The sequence below is a fragment of the Sceloporus occidentalis genome, unplaced genomic scaffold (genome assembly GCF_023333645.1).
Source record: "Sceloporus occidentalis isolate IW3139 unplaced genomic scaffold, rSceOcc1.0.p SCAF_4, whole genome shotgun sequence".
NCBI classification, from domain to species: domain Eukaryota; kingdom Metazoa; phylum Chordata; class Lepidosauria; order Squamata; family Phrynosomatidae; genus Sceloporus; species Sceloporus occidentalis.
This window is the reverse complement of record NW_028316984.1, coordinates 62,183,516-62,205,264: the sequence shown is the minus strand read 5'-3', so window position 1 is coordinate 62,205,264 and position 21,749 is coordinate 62,183,516. Positions and strand designations below refer to the sequence as shown.

Genomic DNA, 21,749 nt, shown 5'->3' with positions numbered 1-21,749 from the left:
TGTTAGTCAACACTAGACAGCACAGTCAATGATCATTCAGGTGGCTGTGCAATATCTATACAGACACAAATGCCAACTCCCTGTTTAAGTCATGCACAACTTTAAATGACTTCTGGTCTATTATCTACTTCCACAATTATACTAATGGTTACCTACTAGCATGAGTGAAATCCTGACCCATCTGTCACCTTATAACCCTTGATATTGTCCAAAACCCAGCTATGAATGATTGGATATACTTCACATCTGGGTGGGGGGAGACCCAAATTGTTTTAGGGCAGGAGTGGGGAAGTGCTGACCATATGAGGCATATGGCCCGTGACCCCTACTTTTTCTTACACAAAGGTCTGCCCTAAAGCCCCCCCCCCCCGCTTCCTGAACCCATTTTATTTTTAATTCACACATTTTGGGGTGACTTGTCCCAAATTTGTGCCCTGTGCACCCCCCCCCATGTAAAAAACAACAACATGCAAATTGATCTCTCATTCACCCAGTCCCATTACCATTTCTATTTTCCCCCAAATAACAAATGAGTTTGAATGGAAAACAATTATTGTTGCAGTTTTTATTTTCATCCAAATATATATATATTTTTACCAAACTGGGACTCATGTCTGGGACACTACACATTTTTTTTACATATCTATAGCAGATTCTACATTCCTTAAAACCCTTACCTGTGTAAAAGCTCTTTCATAAAGCTGTCTTTTCCTGAGTTTGTGGTGGCAGAGTTGCTCTTTTGTTCACACCTATTTTGGCTGAAGTTACTTTGTGTGGCTTTTGCCATCTTTTTTCCTTTTGGAACATTATTTAAAATACTACAGTTCAGAGTTCTCTTATTTAGTTCATTTTCTGTTTCACAGTGCTGTTCACTTTTCTTTTTGTCTTTTCTTTTTTCTGATTTGGTTTGCTTATTTCCAAAAGCTGAACCTTTTGCTTCTTTCCTTTCTATTTTTACTTTAGAAATATCATTTTTTCTGCCACTCAAAGCTGGGAGTTTACTCTTACGGAAACCAAACCAACTAGCAATAGAAGGCCCCCCAGTCCTTTGTTTAGTCTCAGTGGGTAGAAGTTTGCTTTGCCCTTGTCCTTTCTGCATATTTTCCTGGATGCATAACATGACTTTTTCTTCTATTGTAGGCTGTAAAACAGATGAAGCTGAAATTCTGTCTCGGACTTCAGATGCCTTTAAGCAGCCTTCTTGCAACACTGCCTTGCTTCCTTCATGTTTACGAGGACATTGCAAGCTGTCCATATTTTTTTGAAGTGGCAGAATTTGTTCTGATGAAATACTAGTTGATGACTCCAATGCCATTTCTGCTTGGCTAACACTTTTTTTGCTTACTGGTTGATGTCTAGAAATTTCACTGCTTTTTTCATCGTGGACATCTCTCTGGGATGATGATTTCTTGCCCTCATTTTTTGAAGTGCTGTAGAATGAATCTCTCTTTGGAGACATATGAAATGGCAGTTTGCTTGGGCTACCAACCTGACTAGAACCACTTGTGCTCCCACCGGAGCCCTGTCTAGAATATGGAATTTCTACAGCTTTTACTGTACTTGGAATCATGTCTGATGTCAGTGCTGTCCTAGGGATGACTTTAAGTTGTATTCCTTCCATATTTGAGTTCTGCCTGGTTAAAGAGTTCCCTCTGTCAGATGTATTTGTTATAATCTGTGTCCGTACTTTTCCTAACCCTTCTGTGGAAGGTATAGGTGATTTTTCTCCTGTGTGAATACTGAAACTATGACTACGGGCCTTTGCTCCATTCATGCCAAGAGCTGGCTTCAAGTATGTCTTACTGCTGGAAGAAACGGACCTCTTGACTAATTTGTTCTCTAATCCATCTTGTTCCATAAAGCTGCAAGTTTCAGATGAAACAGAGGAAGCTGGCTCCATACCAAATTCCTTAGGGGAACTTTCTTTTATTTCTTTCTCAGCACTCCTTAATTCACTGTCTGCTACATCTAAGGTAGTTTGAAACAAAGATTCACCCTGCCTCTGTTTACTCGAATTTACACAGCATTTGGAGGCAGCATTCATACTTTCTTTCTCCTGCTTCCCTGGTATGGTGGAGCTCTTTCTGAGGACCTGGGGAGACTTTATGAGCAATTTAAGTCCTCCAGGCAGGCGGGGTTTCAGACCTTTGTCTAACATGTTTCCAGCATCACTGCCCTGAGTCAACAATGATAATGGAGAGTGACTAATCTGAGGCAGAAAAGGCTCCCCAGTGGTTGCTGTGTGACAATCTGGTGATGAGGGGGAACTATTTGGAAACATTTGTTTCCAAGGCACTCCAGTGTCCTTTGATGGTGGCTCACTTTGAATTGGATTTTTATCTCCTGACATGCATGCTGGGAGGACAACTTTAGATTTACAAAGTTTTTTATTAATACAGGATACTGAGTGGTTTGAGATTTTTGGAGACATTTTCTTTGTGAAAACTTTGGGAGTGCCTTGACATATGCCAGGGTTTGGCTCTGATATGAGTTTACTTTGTGTAAAAATCTCCTCCTTCTCATGAAAGTGATTCAGTTCAACATTAGGTGCTTCAGGGAGCTTGCTGGTTTGCATTTCATGTGAAGTGATGTTATGAAAAGGGGATGTTGATGTTTCTTTAAGTGGTGATGACTGAGCTGCATTTTTTATGGGCTCAGTGGGAAGGTTTGCCCCTGGTTTATACAGTGCAGGTGGAGAAAGTTCATAGTTTGGTCTAATTAACAATGAAGCTGACCTGTCTGGTGGAGGAGGGGGTGATGGAGAACTGGCTTCAGATGGAAGTAAATCACAATGGGCATCTCTAGTTGGAGGCTCTCCACAGTCAATAGATTCTAGAAGATGCTGAGGCACTGAAGATAATTCTGGAGGTTGATTCCTGGGCCAATCTGTTCTGCCTGCAATTTTAGAATTTTGTGATGGGTGGGCTAATACCTTTGAGATATTTAAGTCAACTACTGAATCAGGATTCCGAGTTGGACTCTGCACTTTTGTGAATCTTGGGCATTTTACAGGTGACAATAGAGATTTTTCTACCACAATAGGAAGATGGGAAGAGCTGCTAGTGGGATCTCCATTCAAAGTAATTTTTGGTTTCTGAGGTGAAAACTTACCTCTACTGGGAATTTTAGTCAGTTTTTGTTTTTGATTACTACGTGCCTGGATGCAAGATGGAGAGCTGGCTTTGGAAGTATTACTGCAAACTGACTTCATTACCTTTTTCTGTGGAGTATTCTGAAACATGGGTTTTTCAAAGTGTACAGGATATGCAGTGCTGTATGTTGCAGGGACAGTTTCATGTTCACACTCTAGATTAGCCCGGACAGTCTTTTTCTCAGTTTCATTATTAAGCGTTTGCAGAATACCATAGCTTTTAGCATTCGTTGCTTCCTGCAGCTTAATTTTTCCCTGAGGTAAATATTCAGTGCATTCTGCATTGGGCCTGTTATATAGGTGGCTGGTTGAAATTTCATCTCTAGTTACGGTTACAATTCCAGTTTGATGTGAACTGAATTCAATAGGTTTGCCATCTTCTGCATCAAATATTACTGTAATGCATTCCTCTGAAGAAGTCTTCTTTATAACTTTTTGTTGTTTAACAAAATTGCATTCCGCTGGCCTAAAGTGTGAGTGAACAGGTACCTGATTTGATTCTTTTTCAGAACATCCACATAGGCAATTTTCCTTCTTTATGTGCATGTCAGAGTTCTCTTCATGCCTGTCAACAAAAGACATTAATGACATATCAGATGGGCTCTTCTCATCACTGCTTTCTATATGTAATTCGTCCAGGATTTCATTGTCATCAGTATCTGAAAGGTGTAAATTAAGGTCTCGCCAGCTTACATTAGTAAGACTTTTATTTAGCTGTAGAACTGGGTGCTTCACATTTGTGGATGATTTTACCTCTGACTGAAATTCATTGACAATACTAGTCAGTTTTTCAGGCCTTTCCTGTGAATTAAAATAAGAGCCTCTTTCTGGTAAATGCCTTCTATCAGGTTCCCAACCAAATAGGCTGTCAGAAACACTGTGAGTTAATTTATTACAGTAGTGCCTACAGTCTTTGCTTGGTATTTCATACAGCAGTGCTAAAGAAGAAGACTCATCATCTGCATCCTCATGCGAATCAGAATCATAAATGAAGGTTTTTTGGTGCTCAATGCAAATGGCTCCTATTTCCTCTGGCATGCAATATGCCTGCTCTTTATGATTGCTGCACTTAATTCCAGGGGAGTAGATTCCTTCATTAGAATCCATGCAATCTTTGTAACCCCATTTGGACATAACAGAAGGTGGTTCAAGTAATATTTTTTGTTTTTGTAGTTTCTTTAGTCCTTCCAAAATATGGTTTTCCTTGATTCGAGTTGGAGGTAGATCATCAGCAGGGCTGGAAAGGTTGCTGGGAAGTGAAGAACCAATGCTTATTCTTTTGTCCCAGTTTACTGATGACTGTTGTTATTTTAGAGAGAGAGAGAGAGAGAGAGAGAGAGAGAGAGATAGAGAGAGAGAGAGAGAAATTTAATTATTATTACAGAGTTAACAAGCATTAGTAAGCAAGCATTGCATCAAAAATGTAAATATTTTTAAAATATGTTTACTCATGGATCATATTTTCTGATCTCTACTACATTTCTCAAATAATTAACTCCCTCGTTGTTGTTGTTGTGTACCTTTAAGTTGTTTTCGGCTTATGGTGAGCTTTTGCTGGTTTTGGGGAGGGGAAGGAGAAACAGACTAATCTTGTATCGTTTTTAATAGTTACAAGGTTGGTAGATGAAGGTAATATGGGTGATGTAGCATATTTTGCTTTCAGTAAGGTCTTTGACAAGGTCCCCCTTATATTCTCGCAAACAAGTTGTAAAATGAGTACTAGGTAATGCTACTGTTAGGTGGATTTGTAACTGGTTGATTGGCTAAACAAAAAGGGTGCTCTCCAATGGCTCTTCTTTCTGGAGAGAAATGTTTAGTGGGGTGCCACAGGAAAGTAATAGTCCTGGAACCAAATGACAATGGATTTCATCTGGAATACAGTCCGCCCTTGCCTTACACAGGGGATCCATTCCAGATCCCCGTGTAAGGCAAAAAGTGTGTATGCTTGAGCCCCATTAGATATAATAGGGCTTGTGCTTGCCGCATGGCCATGCACACACACTGTTCTCCCACTCTCCCGGCGGCTTCTGTGTCAGCTGGAAGCCACCTGTAGCGAGCCCGTGTATGCTGTGGGCTCACTGTACTGTGTTCAGTTCTAGGCACCACGATTCAAGAAATATATTGGCAAGCTAGAATGTGTCCAGTGGAGGGTGTCCAAAAAGATATTAAAAGAACTACCATTCGGGGAAAAGTTTACAGGATGGCTCAAAAACATTTACACACAACAAAAAGATAGACTGATAATAAACAGGGAAAGAACAAAAGAATTCACTATATCTAGGGGTGTTAGACAAGGCAGCCCCCTTTCCCCGCTGCTTTTTATAACAGCAGTCGAACCACTCCTTAATAAAATCCAGCAAGAACAAGGGATAAAAAGGACTAAAATAAAGGGATCAGAAATAAAACTGAGAGCATATGCTGATGATCTAATACTCTTTCTAGACAATCCATTGGAAATTGTAAGTACTGTTATGGCTATATTAGAGAAATTTGGAAATTAAATAAAACAATTCTTGACTGGTTTAGATCTTATTTGTTCTTGACTGGTTCTTGACTGGTTTAGATCTTATTTGTCAGGACGATCTTTTGCAGTGGTCACTGGTGGTCAAACTTCGTCCTCTGTTCCTTTATCTGTTGGAGTGCCCCAGGGCTCTGTTCTGGGTCCCCTTCTGTTTTCTCTCTACACACTGTCCTTAGGTAAACTCATTAGCTCTTTTGGTTTTTCCTACCATCTGTACGCCGATGACACCCAGTTATATCTTTCCACCCCTGACCCTTCTCCAAGGTTTGAACAGCAAGTTTCATCTTGTCTCACAGCTGTCTCACAGTGGATGTGCCATCGGCATTTGAAGCTCAACATGTCCAAGACGGAGCTTCTTGTCTTTCCTCCTAAATCCGCCCTTCAACACTCCTTTTCTGTCTCTGTGGACAACATTTCTATTCAACCAGTCCAACAAGCCTGCAGTCTTGGTTTCATCTTTGACTCTTCTCTGTCATGTATCCCTCAGATCCAGACCACAGCCAAGGCTTGTAGATTCCTTTTGTACAATATTGCCAAAATCTGACCATTTCTCTCTGACTCTACTGCCAAAATCCTGGTCCATGCCTTAGTGATCTCACGACTTGATTACTGTAACATCCTTCTGGCAGGGCTTCCTCTTTCTTACCTCCGTCCTTTAATTTCTGTCCAGCATTCAGCTGCACATATTATCACATCCGCCCACCGCTGTGACCATATCTCTCCTGTGTTGGCATCCCTTCACTGGGTCCCCCTCCCTTTCCACATTCAGTATAAGCTCCTGCTGTCCACATTTAAAGCCCTCCATGGGCTGGCCCCTCCTTACTTATCAGACCTTCTTTCTCCTCACCTTCCCACTCGGGCCCTCCATTCTGGTAGTCAAGGTCTGCTGTCCCAGCCCAGGATTTCCTCTGCCCCATCTTGGATTCGCCCCTTTTCACTCGCTGCCCCTCACTCCTGGAATCTTCTTCCCCCATGAACAAGAGCCATCACTTCTTTAACCAGCTTCAAAACGGAGTTGAAGACCGTCCTGTTCAGAGAAGCGTTCCCAGGCCTTGCATAATTGTCGCTTGCCTCCCTGGATGAAGATTGACCATCCATTATGAAGTCAAGCCCTCTCTCCAGTCCATCTGCCTTGGTCCAGGCCTTGGAGGTAGAGAGGAACTTCTGGACCTCATCCCCTTCCCCACCACTACTCCCTTCCCATTTTGTGTGGTGCCTTTTTAGATTGTAAGCCTGAGGGCAGGGAACCGTCTAATTAAAAAGACTGTATCTACAGCGCTGTGTAAATTTACAGCGCTTTATAAATAAAGGTTAATAATAATAATAACAATAATATTAATAACAAAATCAACATTTATTACTAAAAATATGTCATCTGAAGAGCAAACTGCCCTACTGGAAAAAACTCACTGTAAGATCGTAAAAAAGCTAAATATCTAGGTATTTACCTTTTACAAAGAAATACTGAATTGTTTAAAAATAATTATGAAAAAACCTGGAAGGAAATCAAAGCCAACTTAATAAAACTGACTAAACTAAGGGCCCATACAGACAGGCCAAAATAAAGCTGCTTTGGGTCACTTTGGAGGTATGATGTTTAAATGATGCATGCATCCTAAGAGGCCAGAAGCTGCACCAAAGCTGCACTCCTTAGGACTGGAGCATGGCTTTGACGTGGCTTCTGGCCTCTTAGGGTGCATGCATCATTTAAATAACACAACTCCAAAGTGGCCCGAAGCAGCTTTATTTTGGCCTGTCTGTATGGACCCTAAGATTGTCATTTTATGGTAGGATATCTTTAATTAAAATGTCAGTCTTACCCAAATTTATTTTTGTTCTCTAACTTACACGTTATACATAACACTAAACCCTTTGTATTGTGGAACAATGAACTAAAAAATTATCTGGGAGGGAAAGAAACTGACCGTTAAGCTGAAGACTGCTGGATTCAGAAGAAAATGGAGGTTGTGCCTTACCAGACCTAGAATCTTATTATCAAGCTTGCGTTCTAATTTGGATTCAAGACTGGATTAAACTCGAAAACAAAAGATTGTTAGATTTGGAAGGCTTCAATATACGATTCAGTTGGAATGCTTACTTATAGTATGGCAAAACGAAGGTCAGCCATGAATTTGAACATCACATTGTAAGGAAAGCTCTGATAAAGTATGGGAGAAATTAAAAACATTTTTTTATTGCGGTATTCCAGGATGGATGTCACCACAAGAAGCCTTACTAAATAGATATAAAGCAAAGGATTTATGGCTAAGATATGAATACATCATAAAGACAAACAAGCATGGGGAAGAGCCAGAACTGACAGAAAGACGCATTGGCTACTATATCATCAATTAATGGAAAGATTCAAAGTGGATAAAAGGGATATACAATTTTATCTTCAAAAAAATTAGATTGATAAAATTATGTTTGAAGGAACGTTTGGTTTCTAGCCAGATCTGCCTTCCCTACACCTTTGTAGGGATGCAGCTAGCACACCGTCAAAACCTGTGTGTGTGTGTGTGTGTGTGTGTGTATATATATATATATATATGTGTGTGTGTGTGTGTGTGTGTGTGTGTGTGTGTGTGTGTATATATGCGCCCAGCCATAGCAGCCACCTGCACAGTCCTCCAAAGCAGCGTTGGACTGAACAGAATCCTCAGCCTTTGAACCTGGTATTTTCTCCTGGTCCATTCAAAACAGGTTATAACTCCAATCCTAGCATGGTTTTCCTTCTGACCAAGTGAACTTCTATCCAGCTTGGATCCAGCCTATTTTTAACATACCTGCTCAGCTATGGAGATCCACTGGGTGGTTTTGGGCAAGTCACACTCTGTCAGCCTCAGAATAAGGAAAAGACAAACTATCTCTGAATAAATCCTGCCAAGAAAAACCCTTGATAGATTTACCTTAGAATTGCCATAAGTTGGAAATGACTTGAAGGCACACAACAACAGTAACAACAAAAAGAGATTAAGAACTTCATTAGCATCAGCTGACAGAGACAGAAAATAGCTCAGTATCATCTGCACAGTGATGAAACTCAGTCTCAAAAGTCTGCTTGGCCTTTCCCAATATTTTTATGGCAATATTTTAAAAGCTCAGGGGGATAATGTTGAGTCCTAAGGAACCTTACAAGCTACCAAGCATGACACTGAGCAGCAGCATAACCTTCTGGGATTTGTCTGTGCCACTGAGCTCCATATCAGTTAAATGGCCCAGAAGGATACCATGATCAATGATAATAAATGTTGTTAAGAAACCCGGCAGACCCAGCTGGGACCTCATCCCTCCAGTCATTCACAAAATAGATCATCCACCATGTTTCTGTCCTTAAACTAAGCCTGAACCCATAACAATCAACTCTATCCAAGAAAGCTTGGAGTTACAGTGCCCCCTCCCCTTACACGGGGACGGGATCCGTTCCACATCCCTCTGCGTAAGGGGAAATCAGCTTGCGCCCATTAGTTCTTCCAGGATGCATGGCAGGCTCTTCCGGTGCGGCTTTCAGTGTAAGCTGAAAGCCGCGTGTGGTGCGCCCGCGTAAAACGCAGGTGCGCTGTAAATTCATAGAATCATAGAGTTGGAAGAGACCACAAGGGCCATCCAGTCCAACCCCTACCACGCAGGAAATCTAAATCAAAGCATCCCCGACAGATGGCCATCCAGCCTCTGCTTAAAGACCTCCACGGAGGGAGACTCCACTAAACTCTGAGGGAGTTTGTTCCACTTTTGAACAGCCCTTACTGTCAAGAAGTTCCTCCTAATGTTGAGGTGGAATCTCTTTTCCTGTAGCTTGCATCCATTGCTACGGGTCCTAGTCTCTGGAGCAGCAGAAACAAGCTTGCTCCCTCCTCAATATGACATCCCTTCAAATATTTAAACAGGGATATCATATCACCTCTTAACCTTCTCTTCTCCAGACTAAACATCCCCAGCTCCCTGAGTCTTTCCTCACTGCTCATTCTAGGGCCTAGCTTGAAAAGGTAAGTTGATCATTGGCTGGCAGTTATCTATAATTATGTAATCTGAAGACACTTTTTTTCACAGAAGGTCTTATTATTGCATCATTCAGAGAAAATAGAACACAATCCACTTAACAAGAAGCATTTACAACTTCTGCCATCCAACTGGCCAGCTATCTTCTGGCAAGTCCAACCAACTAGATCTCCAATTAATAAATCATTGTCCTCATCCCTTCAAGTCACTTCCCCCATCAGGGAAGCTTTGGTGAAAATCTATCTTTTTAAGATTAGATATGTACAGAGCATGGGAACTGACACCTGGAAACAGATTCTTTCTTGTATTATATTAGAACTGTCCTGTATAGCTATTCTGCTCCAACACTCTCATGTTTTCTTTCTAGTACTCTGTAGGACACAGTACTCTCTTAAATACACTTAAACCTTCATATGGTAGTATCAACAGAGTCTTCAGTATCACTCCAAAGCCTACCCTTTTACTGCATGCCTTCCCATCATTCCAAGTATAGGAGGAGCCACTGGAATATTCACTGCAGGCACTTGACAGAGAAAGTTCACTGCTACTGCAGCTGCTTCGAGGATAAATTCGGTGAGACCCAGTCACATATAATTGGCTCGTGCATTTCAAGGCAGGTACTCCAGATTTCATATTCTGTTGACATTCCTGAAGTAAGAAAAGAAGTGAAACTATTTTATGGGTTAAAAATGATTTGATGTATCTCCATATAAGATGATAAACCAACAGACCACATTTACTGTTCATGCTGATACAAATCCAATGTAATTACTGAGTCAATATTAAAACTACAATGCTTGTATTTTCCCCTCATTATGAGATTAAAATGTTGAAATACTTGCCAGTTATTATTTTTTAATTATGCATGTCACAGTATCCAAGCTGAGCTTTCAATGACAGTCTATTTGAAATATGCTGTGTTTATTAGCAATGTGCTTCAGAAAGATACTGAAAACAAAGTTAAAAGAGTACAAGAACATCTTGACAACCGCATTATATCCCTACAATGTAACAGATGAGGCCCTACAAAGCGGACAAGGTAAATTAATTTAGTGTCCCAACCAGAGTGCCCATGGAGAATGGAATCTCTCCATTACAGTCTAATTTTGGTTTCCTATCTGGTTCAAAGCATTGTCTGAGGAAGTCTCTGATGCAGGACAATCCATCTTCATGTCAGTGTCCGACAGCTGAAGCCTCCTGCTTATGCTATTTATTGACACTTTATGGCTGCCTTTAGTACTTGTGTAGTTATCGGTCCTCTCCAAATGCAATCTCAGCTTCTGTGACTAAATACCACCTCCGAGGGAAGAAAAGAATGAAAGAGAGAGAGAGAGACTGATGCCTTAGTTAAAACCTGAAACCTTTGTCGAAGTCAGTAGAAGTGTTTAAATTTGTTTTCAGAAAAATATTCTGCTTCCTAACAAGGTTAGACATCCATGAGCCCTCATGAATATGGTGCTATAAAATTTTCTATCTATTCAATGGAACCAGACACATTGCATAAGTTATCAATAACAACAAGATTACATTTACTTGACATTTTGCAGCGAATTTCATTAATCTCAAGATCAGTTTTTCTCAACAACCACTGAGCACGACAGAGGCGGGTGCTTACACTTCTCTACCTCATTAACAGCAGGAAGAACAACCTAATTTAGGACTTCAAATGCAAGTCAGTGCTCACATGGAGTTTCTCTACAAGCTGGTTTTTCCTCTGCCATAGACGAAGGAGTTCTAAAAAGAGAATGCTATGTGGATGGGGTTGAATGCTCACAATCCTACCCCACCCCCACACAATCTTAGTTCTGTCACTATTGCAATGGGGTAGAAAAACACAGGTTGCTCTGTGTGTGAGCATCAATTTTCAGCCTTATTAGACACTGTGGGGAAATGAAACACATGAATTACATTCCCTAGATGTTGGGTTATGTGATACCTTCAGCATTGCTGGGTAGAAGGGATGTTTATCTTTCTTGAAGTTGGGTAAGGAACACATGTGAAGGGGAAGTTCCAAGGTCAGACGAGTGGGAATAACTTGGTACATAGAAAATCTCTAAAATCAAGACCCAGCAAATCCAAATGAAAACCACCCAGGGTCAGGGTTTTCCCAGCAAACAATGGATCTCTAACTAAACAGACTCAAATCCTCTTTGCATATCCTCCCATCCTGAGGCCTTGCCATTCACCAACAGAACAATACACAGATTAACATGGAAATCACTCCTCCCAACCCAGGGTCACACAGTGTGTGTGTGTGTGTGTGTGTGTGTATACACACACACACACATACACACACCCCACTCACTTCCATGCCAGCATTCTCCGAAGATGCCAACCACAGATGCTGGCAAAACATCAGAAACAATCTCTTCTAGAACATGGCCACATAGCCCGATAAACCACAAAAAACTATGACAGTAATGTTCCCTACTATATTAAGAACATAAGGGAAGCCATATTGGATCAGAACAAAGGCCTATTGCAACATTCTGTTCACACATCGGTCAACAAATTTACCACAAGATGACTGACAACAGGACCTATTTCACACTCCATCTCACACTTCTCTGTAACTGGAGTGTGAGGAATCCAGACGAATAGTGGAGCCAATACAGAGCCATCATGACTAGTAGCCATTGATTGCCCTATCCTCCATAAATTTATGTAATCCCCTTTGTAAGCCTCCTCCTAATTTGGTAGCTGCTACCATATCCATGAATTCAAAAATTTATGGAGATGTAAAGAAATGCTTCCCTTTGTCCTGAATCTCTCACCATTCAGTTTCAGCCCGTGAGCTCAGGTTTTTAGTATTATGGCAGAGGAAGAAAAGTTATCTATTTCCACACCATGCATAATTTTGTACACATTTGCCATGACTTCCCTTATTTGCCCTTTTCCCTGGTTAAACAGCCTGGCCAAGTTGCTCTGATTCTTTGATGATTTTGGTTGATCCTTCCTGCACCATTTCAAGTCCTATAATAGCTTTTAAAAGGTGTGGTCGCCATAGCTATTCACAGTATTTCAGAAGTGGTCACATTATGGATTTTTATAAAACTAGTATATGATACTGCCAGTTATATTTTTCATTTTGTCCTTATAATGTCCAAAATGGAATTTGCACAATGAGGATTTGAGATTTTTGTTGAGCTGTCTGTCATAACTTTAAGATCCTTTTCTTGCTTAGTTGCTGCCAGCTCAAATCCCATATGTAAAGTGCATATGTAAAGCTGGATTTTTTTGCCCTAATATCCATCACGTTACACATGTTTCACGCCAATGCTGCTCTGCTAAATCTATGTTTTGACCATCACCAACAAATCCAGTTATGCATTGTCCCAAGACCCAGCAATGGCGAAACAAAATATATAAAAAAACAAAAGAAAATGAAAATGAAAAACAGTACTAAAATCTATAAGCACTAAACACATTCTTAAAAATGCATGGCAGAGTAAAAATCTAATGAGTTATTTATATCCTGCCTTTCTTCCCAGGGTCATGACAACATAACAAAAACAACAACTAGTCCAAGAGGTCCAGCTTTTAACAAAGATCTTCACATAATATTGCAAAGACCATAAAACATCAGCCAGGCTTGCCCTCTAGGAATTACATTACACAAACAGGGTGCCATCATGGAAAAGGGCCATTTCTCTTTGCCTCATATGGCAGGGGCGCCCAGAGGAGAGTTTCAGATCATGGCCTAAGAGACTCATACCTCTCTCAGTATGGACTAACAGTTTGGCAGTTTGTTTCTTGCCATCAGATTAAAATGGGGCAGCTCTCGTTTTTGTGACATTTCTGACATTGGCCACCTTTTGGAGAGTCACCTGTAGCAGTTTATACCTGCCACAGTACAGTAAGCACCCCTCCCTTAAGAAAAGTTGGGCAAGGTTCCCTGGCAAGAGATGTAGTTATTAAATGAAGTGGTAGGGTTTATGCAGCTTGGCTTTTTTTTTTTTTTTAAGGATGACTCCAGGGGAGACTCATGTCTCCCCTGGATGCCTTAATGGTCTTCAATCATTCTATTATTCTGGGTTACCTTTCTGGTGTTGGCATGATATTAAATTCTTTATAGGTTTCCTGATTGCACATCCCCAGCCAGTTGTTCTGGGGAACCTTGGCTATCTTTCATGACCCATGCCTGTACTCTATAGTATATCCCATAAGGTTCTATTGTGTCTTTTGTGCATCTTAAGATCTGCATAACGCTGCTGTTTCATTAGGTCATCTGGATGTCTGAATGAAAATATCACGTGTGTGTGTGTGTGTGTGTGAGAGAGAGAGAGAGAGAGAGAGAGAGAGAGAGAGAGCTAACTTTTGAATTTGCTTTGATTCTTTGATTTATATTCATATTTTTAGCTGATTTGAATTGTATTTGTTTTAATATTTTTATGTTATTGTATATGCTGCTTTTGCGGAAATATTTGAAAAGCAGTTTACAAATTTGAAGAATGAATAATAAGTAAGTAAGTAAGTAAGTAAGTAAGTAAATGAGAACATACCATCATGGCAAGTGTGGGACTAGCATGGTAACAAAACCCATTTAACAGAAAGGGATGTGCTTGTAAATAAGAATGTATGTAACTTATTTTAAAAGGAAGACTTAGAACACACATATGTGCATACACATGTGCCACGCGCATTGTACGAAGCAGCAATATTCATCCCTGGACTGGTCCTGTACCCTGAGTCAATGGGGAGATGAAAAGATGACTAAGCAAGAGAAGATTATACACTAACATTAACAACAAGTATGGGACACTGTGCATCAGTGAATGTCTTCCTAAATTGTAATTTTTAAATGGTATGGGTAGTTTCTTTCTTACTGAGGTTGAATTTTCCTCCCAACAACATTCTAATGGTTTCTTTGAATTTCCTTTAAGAGCTCTCCAAAATTACCCAAGGGTGCATTAATTACATATATTTAACTTGCTCATTGGCTCATTAATTTGTATTTCATAGCAGAAATCTCCCCTCCCCCAACAATCACTGTTTTAAACTATCATCTTTAATAAAATCAGAGTCAAAAAAGAGGCTCAGAATTATAATTTAAACACATAATTGTTAAGGAGGAAGGAAAGACAATTGTTTAAATCTAGCTACCGCTAAGGTAAAGCTGGATGGTTGGACTAATTTCATCTGAAGCCTAAATTACAGACTACAAGGTAGGCATTAACATCCTCCTGAACCTTTGAAACAATCGTTCCTTCCCCTTCCATTGAGATACATGTTATCATACCATAACAAATTACACATTTGTTAAATTTTTATTCTTAATCATGCATTTTCCATTCCTATTTGCATTAGTTCTATCTTTATGCAACTTTTGTTTTTTAACTATATTTTGTCTTTTCCAAGGAAACATGAAAACCATTATGGTTAAAGTTTTGCCAAATAAGCACAAAGCTAAGCCCATCCGAAAAGGAGGAAAAATGCAGAGCCCATGAATTTTTAAAAGTTCATACATAATATATCATAAAACTAGGATGAATAATATGGTGCACCAGCTTTAATAAAAAGCTCCTTGACCATTTCTCAGAAAGTTTGAGATGTAATCAATATCCAAAAAGGTATCTTGGGGACACTGCCAAGATTTATGCCTTTTTGCTAAGAGTGGCACTTTTTCCTTCCTACTTCAGCCAAGGAAATGATAGTGAACCTCAGAAAAGAGAAGAAAATGTTGTTATCTTTCCTTCCACTCTGTTCTAGTTCAAGGATGAGCTTTATTGCCCCCTCCAACCATTAAGTCATACTTCACAGAGAGATAAGGATGTGCTAAATGAAGAAATCAAATATAAGAAAACTCACATGAACCTGAACATCAGCACTTCGCGATTGTATCAAACTTCTGTTCTTCTCTACCTCTGAAAGGAAATCCCCAGACGACAGATCTAAGATGCGGGAATGAAGTTTCTAGGGGGAAATAACGGAATGACCAAAGCATAATCATTTGACAAGTATGCAGAAGATCAGCAATTTTGAAAATCCCAACCGCTGCAGTTAACTTTCAAGGGGAAAAATGGACCCCTAAGGTAAAAGAGCTTTGCCCTAATTTCTCTGTTTATTAAATCGAGGACTTATAGTACAAAGTGGAGCTGATTATTCATGAAAAAAGTACAGGCAGTTTCCCCTAACTTATGATGTTGCTCACTTATCATAGTGTTAGAAATCAATGGGAGTAAATAATAATAAAATAATAAAATAATAAAAATACATTTTTCTATAGAGGTACTTACAGATGCCCAGTACTAGTAACAATATTATATAAAATATTTACTAAGTAATCAAACTTTATTTTATTTAGCACGTTCTACAGCGCAGGTAAATGATTACAAAAGTGATTCTACTTCTAAACAGCATTGATTTCTCAAAGCCTTCCCTTGCACACATTTTAAGTCAAAGTCATTAATGTCATCTGTTAGGAACAATTAATGTGAATAGAAAATAATTGCATTGGGGAAGCAGGGACTCAGAGGATTTTGTGCATTAATATTCACATGCAGTTTGACTGCATACTCAGTGCTTTCAGTTTTGCTTGGAAGGAGTGCTAAACTAGTGCGACTTTCCCATATTAATCTGTATAGTAATTATCTAGGTTTTATGTGAATGTTAAGACTGGTCTGTTTCAAAAGCAAATACAGTAAGTTTTGCAATTTATGTAAACATGGCTATTTGATGGGTAACTTAAAAAGATTCTTAACTTGGCAATATATACATTATTTAGCCAGCCACATAACCAGGTTAGTGTGTTCTCTGTCATTGTAAATGAATAAAAATTCTGCAACAAATTCTGCTGGAGAAATTTTGAACTGTGTGACCTGTAGCAAATAGTAAAATAAACTAATTTGCATATTTTGCTCATTTCCATAATTTATTTTCTTCCCCTGGTGACTAGGGGAAAAGGATTCTCTAACAATAAAAATAATACTCAGCCACGTCTCAGCTTCTTGGATTTCATTCGGCATTTAGTATGTACTCTGAAGACTATTTGCTAGGAACATATTCTTTTTAGATGCAAGTTTAAGGCTCTCCTACTTGTTGCCATCACATCTGTGTATTTTTCTGTATTTGCATGAAATCATCCTGCAGATAATACAGATCTTTTTGAGACTCTCTCCTTGTAACCTGCCCAAACACATTCATATACATACAGATAATCAAAAGCCTACAATGAAATGGAACTACAAAATGCATGGTCCACTGAGACTATTTCTTTGCATGGTGACAGGCTAATAATGAGCAACAATTTTAGCCTCATTGCCAGAAACACTCCCCTTTTCCAGTCCCAGTGTGATAGGGCCCTCAGTCTTAATGGCTCATTCTCAATGCCTCCACCACAATGTTTCTCACTGAAATAGGAAGTCAATGAAGGACTACAAATATATTGCCAGGCACACTATACAGCATCTGTAATATACTTTGAAATACAAACTGTGGTGCAATTTGAGGATGCTACAGTGAGGCAGTTTTATTGTGTCACATAACCATTGTTCCCTATAGCAAAAGCAAACAAAGTCATCTATTAGGTCCCATCCTTCCTATAGGTACTATTTCTTCATGTGCCATTCTTTGGTGTTCTATATTGGTACCAGCTAATTGGCTTCCATTCAAGGCCAAATCATGATGTAAATACACCAACTATTAATGGGGGTGGGGGGTGGGGTGGGGTATTTTACAGATATTTCATATTTGTCTTGTCTCTTTCAACTAGCAACACTCATATTCCAGCAAACTGTAAGAAGTTCTATGAGGGGTATAACATTGTTTCCTGCTTTGCTTTTGTTTGTTAACTGCCCTCAAGTCAATCTTGACCCATGGTGACCCTGTGGATGAGACATCTCAAAGACCCCATGTCTTTCACTGCTCTTAGTTTCTGCAAAGTGATATCTGTGACCTCCCTAATAGAGTCCATCCATCTAAAATGTGGCCTTCCTCTCTTTCTGCTTCCCTCCACCTTTCCTAGCATTATTGTTTTTTCTAATGAGTCGTACCTTCTCATGGTGTGTCCAAAGTATGACAGCCACAGTTTTGTCATCTTGGCTTCCAGGCACATTTCTGGCTTGATCTGCTCTAGGACCCTTTTGTTTGTCTTTTTGGCTGTTCACAGAATCCTCAGCACTCTTCCCCAGCACCACATCTCAAATGAATTAATTTTCCTCAATTCTTCTTTCTCTACTGACCAGCTCTCATATCCATTCATGGTACAGTGCTCCTTTAGTATATGTGTGGGATCTATTCTGGACCCCCCCCCCCCACGTAAGGGAAAAATGTGGGACCTCAAATCCTGTTTGTTTCCATGTGCCATGGGCACGCACACCATTTTAACATCTGGGGCTTGCTCTCTGTGTAAGCTTAAAGCTGTGGATGGCAAACTTCAATAGGGAAAACAATGGCTTGAATGATTCTGACTTTTGTGTTCAGTTTTATATCTTTGCAATTTAGAATCTTTTCTAATTCTTTCATAGCCACTCTCCCCATTTTTCATCCTTTACAGACTGGCATTAAAACATTTTTGAATCAATATGATTTTCACTGTAAATCGTTACTGTTCTCAGAATATGTGGCCCCAGAATGGAAGCTTAGAATCATCCTCACCTATTCACCAACTCTTTAACCAATAGTGAAAGAAGATGTTTGGACATCTAACTGGCTAATATAAGTTTGCTCTATCACATTAAATGAACTGGAGCTCAAAATACTGCAGAGATCAGACCTTGTCTGAGATTTTTTTTTGCCAAAGAGATTTCCAAAGGCCCTGAGGCCCACAGTGACAGCTAGGGCCTCTAACACCTTCCAAGGCTGTAAAAAGTGTCAAAGTAAAGGAAAGTTCTCAGACAGAAGACTCCCTGAAAGAGCTCTTTCAGCACCTCTCAAATGACTTACAAGAAGACTTGGCAGCAGCACTGTAACCTATCAACACAAAATTAACAACTCTTTTGTGGAAACCAACCAACAAGAGAGGGAAGTAATGGGCAAATGAAGCCATGGAAGTTAGCTTTCCTCATAATAAAGCCTTGCTCTCAAACAAGACCCGCAGAAGAGGATATACAGACTTTGAAAATAGAAGTAGATAGCTGAAACTGAATATCTGTCATATTGTGGAGAGAAAGAGTGGAATATAGTGATGTGGTAACATTTTTGAGCCCTTGGTTTGGAAAACTCTGCCCGGATGAACAGCTTCTGTAAATACACACAGCACATACTTGGTCCATTATTAGTACATTATTTTATACTTTGCGACATACCCATAGAATGTGAATAACCTTTGGAAAACAGAATTTTAAGGAACAAAGGAGAGCCAGTGGTGTAGTGATCTGAGTGCTGGAATTATAACTTGGGAGACTAGGGTTTGAATCCCTGCTTGGCCATGGAAACTCACTAGGTGATCTTGGACAAGTCACACACTCCCAGCCTTAGGTGGAGGCAAAGGCAAACCTACCTCTGAACAAATCTTGCCAAGTAAAGCCTGCATTGCCATAAGTTGTAAACAATTTGAAGGCACAAAACAACAACTACAGCAACAACAGCAGCAACAGCAACAGAACAAAGGTTGATGTATTCTAAGGGCTGCAGAAGTTACTGGAGAAAGATAGTTAAGACACACACCAGGGCAAAGTGCAGCTATATGCCACATGGTCTCCCCAAATCTTTATGTTTAATGCCCACCAATACTCCTCAGTGCCAGGGAAAGAAAGTCCTGCTCCTGGAAGCCTCCAAAAGGGCTGGCTTTCAGCTTTTAGAGATCATCCAGGCTGTTTCCTCTCATTTTTTTTTTAAAAAATTAAAAACCCTTTCTGCCCCATGGTGCAGGATACAGTGGGTGCCAAATGGACAAAAATTGGTGTCCATTTCCACCAAAGTTGCCTGCCTATGTCTTATATGGAGCAGTTAACATGCTAGTGGGCTGCCCTTCCAGGTCTCAAATGGGAAAAATAAGAACATAAATATATCAAAGGGGGCAGCAATTGGTAAAGCTTTTGATAAACAAGTCTCTAAAGAGGCCAACTTTCTAGAGGAATAGGTAACATGGACCAATAGGATCAAGGAAAAGTTAGATCCAGCTGGGTTTTAAAACATTTTTTTGTGGGGGGGAGGAGAGAAGCTGAGGGAACAGGTAATTTAACAGTCATCACTTTGGTGAAAGCTGTTTGCACTACATTTATCTCTGTGCCAATCACTGCCATTAGCAGTCAATCATTTTTCTTCCCAGTGATGAATATGAAGCAACTAGATCAGGCCTTATGGCCTTTCAAAATGCTGACAGGATGAGAATTTCTGACTCCCCGCCCCTGAAAAAAGACTCTCCATGTCTCAGTAAGGTTTATTTTTTGATGGCATGGAATTGGGTTCCTGTTTAGTTTAGAATATTACCATACTCCAGTGTCAACTGTGATGGATGGGAGAAACCAAAGTCATGTTCTGAACCTGGAGATCCCTTATATTAATGCTGATATCATGTAATGCAATGTCACTCAAAGTGGTGGTCTGTGGACCAATATCAGTCTGTGAATTATTAGCTGCTTGTCTGCAGTGAGTTTCCAGGAATGAAAGAAACAGTTGTAGTTAAAGGATACAAATATGGTGTCGGTCCCTGGCACTTTCGTGAGGAGGAACATGCTGGTTTTCCACATCATATAGCTCAAGAAGCTGTAAAGTAAATTACCTGGGAAATGCTATTAAGCAAAATGAAACTTTTAAAATTGTTTGGGACTAGAGATCCAACATCATTCCCCTGTAGGAGTCCAAACAGCAGGAGTCCATCCTTAACTAAGGGAGCACAACTATGTTAGTGAGAGTTCTCAAAAGAAGGGAGTGATTTTTACAGTATATTCCCCTTTGAGGTAGGAGGTGAACTGGAAGGTTGCTTTATTTATATAAAGGAGGTTTAAGTGATAAGCAGCTCACCATAAGTTAGATTTATATCTCAACATAGGCGGGGTACAGATGGGCAGGGGAAGACGTCTTGGAGGTGTATTCGGCTGAATACGGAGCCTCCAGACCGCCCACCCCGGGGGCGTGGCTCAGGTGTATGGGGCTTCCACACGGGGGGGCAGTGAAGACGCCTCACCTGGGGCCGTTTCTGACCCGCAGTTTCCATACCGCCGCCTTGGAGGACGCTGCAAAGAGAGAGGCAGCTTCTGCACGGGCGGCCAAAAACGGGGCTTTTTTTTTTCTTTTGCCGGCTGGCGGATGCGCAGCTGCGCAGCTGCGGCGCTCAGCACCGGCAGCAGAAAGCCTATGTGCACATTTAAAGCGCCCAGGCCCCTTTAAACTTTTTCCCTCGCCCTGCCCAAGAACAATGGTGGTCTCATGCCAGCTGGTGATCAGCTGGTGTTGGCATCCTTGTCCGCTTGCACATTGGTAGTGTCACCAGCATCATGGATGCCTCCTCTCCTTTGGTCCCCACGCTCTTGCTGAATCTGCAATGCACAGTCACAGCTGTCGCTGCTGCCACCGCTGTCCCCCTGCCATCCCCCATCACCTCCCTTGTACATATGTAAATATTTAAAGTTTTAGGGGTTTTTTATTGTTAGGTGAAAATGGCACAGGAATGTGTGTAGGGGTACATTTTAAATTCCAAACTTTCCCCAATTCTAGCAGCGCATGCGTACATGTTGCTCTAGGGTTAGGGTTAGGGCTACGAGCATTAAAATAGAGTGCAGCTGTGCTGCAGCTTCCACATCTGCATGGCATCTGACGCTCTAATTAAAGCCTCGGTGCAAATTGCGCATGTTCCAGGACCCCGGCTCATTATGCGACGCAGCAGACACGGAGCTTTTAAATGGGCAACTTAAATTAGCGGCGTAACAATTCTGGCGTACCGGTGCAGCAGCTTATAGCCGGAGCTGCGCAGCTGCGCAGTATATAGAAAAGAAGCGGGGAAAAGCAGCACCTTTTTAATGCCGCTTCTTCCCGCTTGGGGCGTGCGGGCGGCGTGTTCATGGCGGCATTCAGGTAAGGGCCGTCTGAAGGCTATACCTTCATGACGTCATGAACACACCCCTTTTTGCCCGTCTGTATCCCGCCATAGTTTTCAAAAAGAAGAGATGACTTCAAGTCCATGCTTTTCCAAGGGGG

The 21,749-nt window shown here is 40.6% G+C and overlaps 1 protein-coding gene across 5 annotated transcripts in view; it reads right to left on the bottom strand.

Annotated features, from left to right (window-relative positions):
* NCKAP5 (NCK associated protein 5) overlaps positions 1 to 21,749 on the bottom strand; it is a 783,557-nt gene that overhangs the window by 123,214 nt on the left and 638,594 nt on the right. For 4 of the 5 annotated variants that reach the window (XM_089520139.1, XM_089520143.1, XM_089520141.1 and 1 more), the window contains exons 11-13: positions 15,480 to 15,584; positions 10,128 to 10,319; positions 678 to 4,450 (exon numbers count right to left, since the gene is read on the bottom strand). In XM_089520139.1, coding sequence (XP_089376265.1) covers positions 678 to 4,450; positions 10,128 to 10,319; positions 15,480 to 15,584 — 4,070 coding nt within the window. The remainder of the gene's footprint in view (positions 1 to 677; positions 4,451 to 10,127; positions 10,320 to 15,479; positions 15,585 to 21,749) is intronic. The other variant, XM_089520142.1, reaches the window with a different exon arrangement.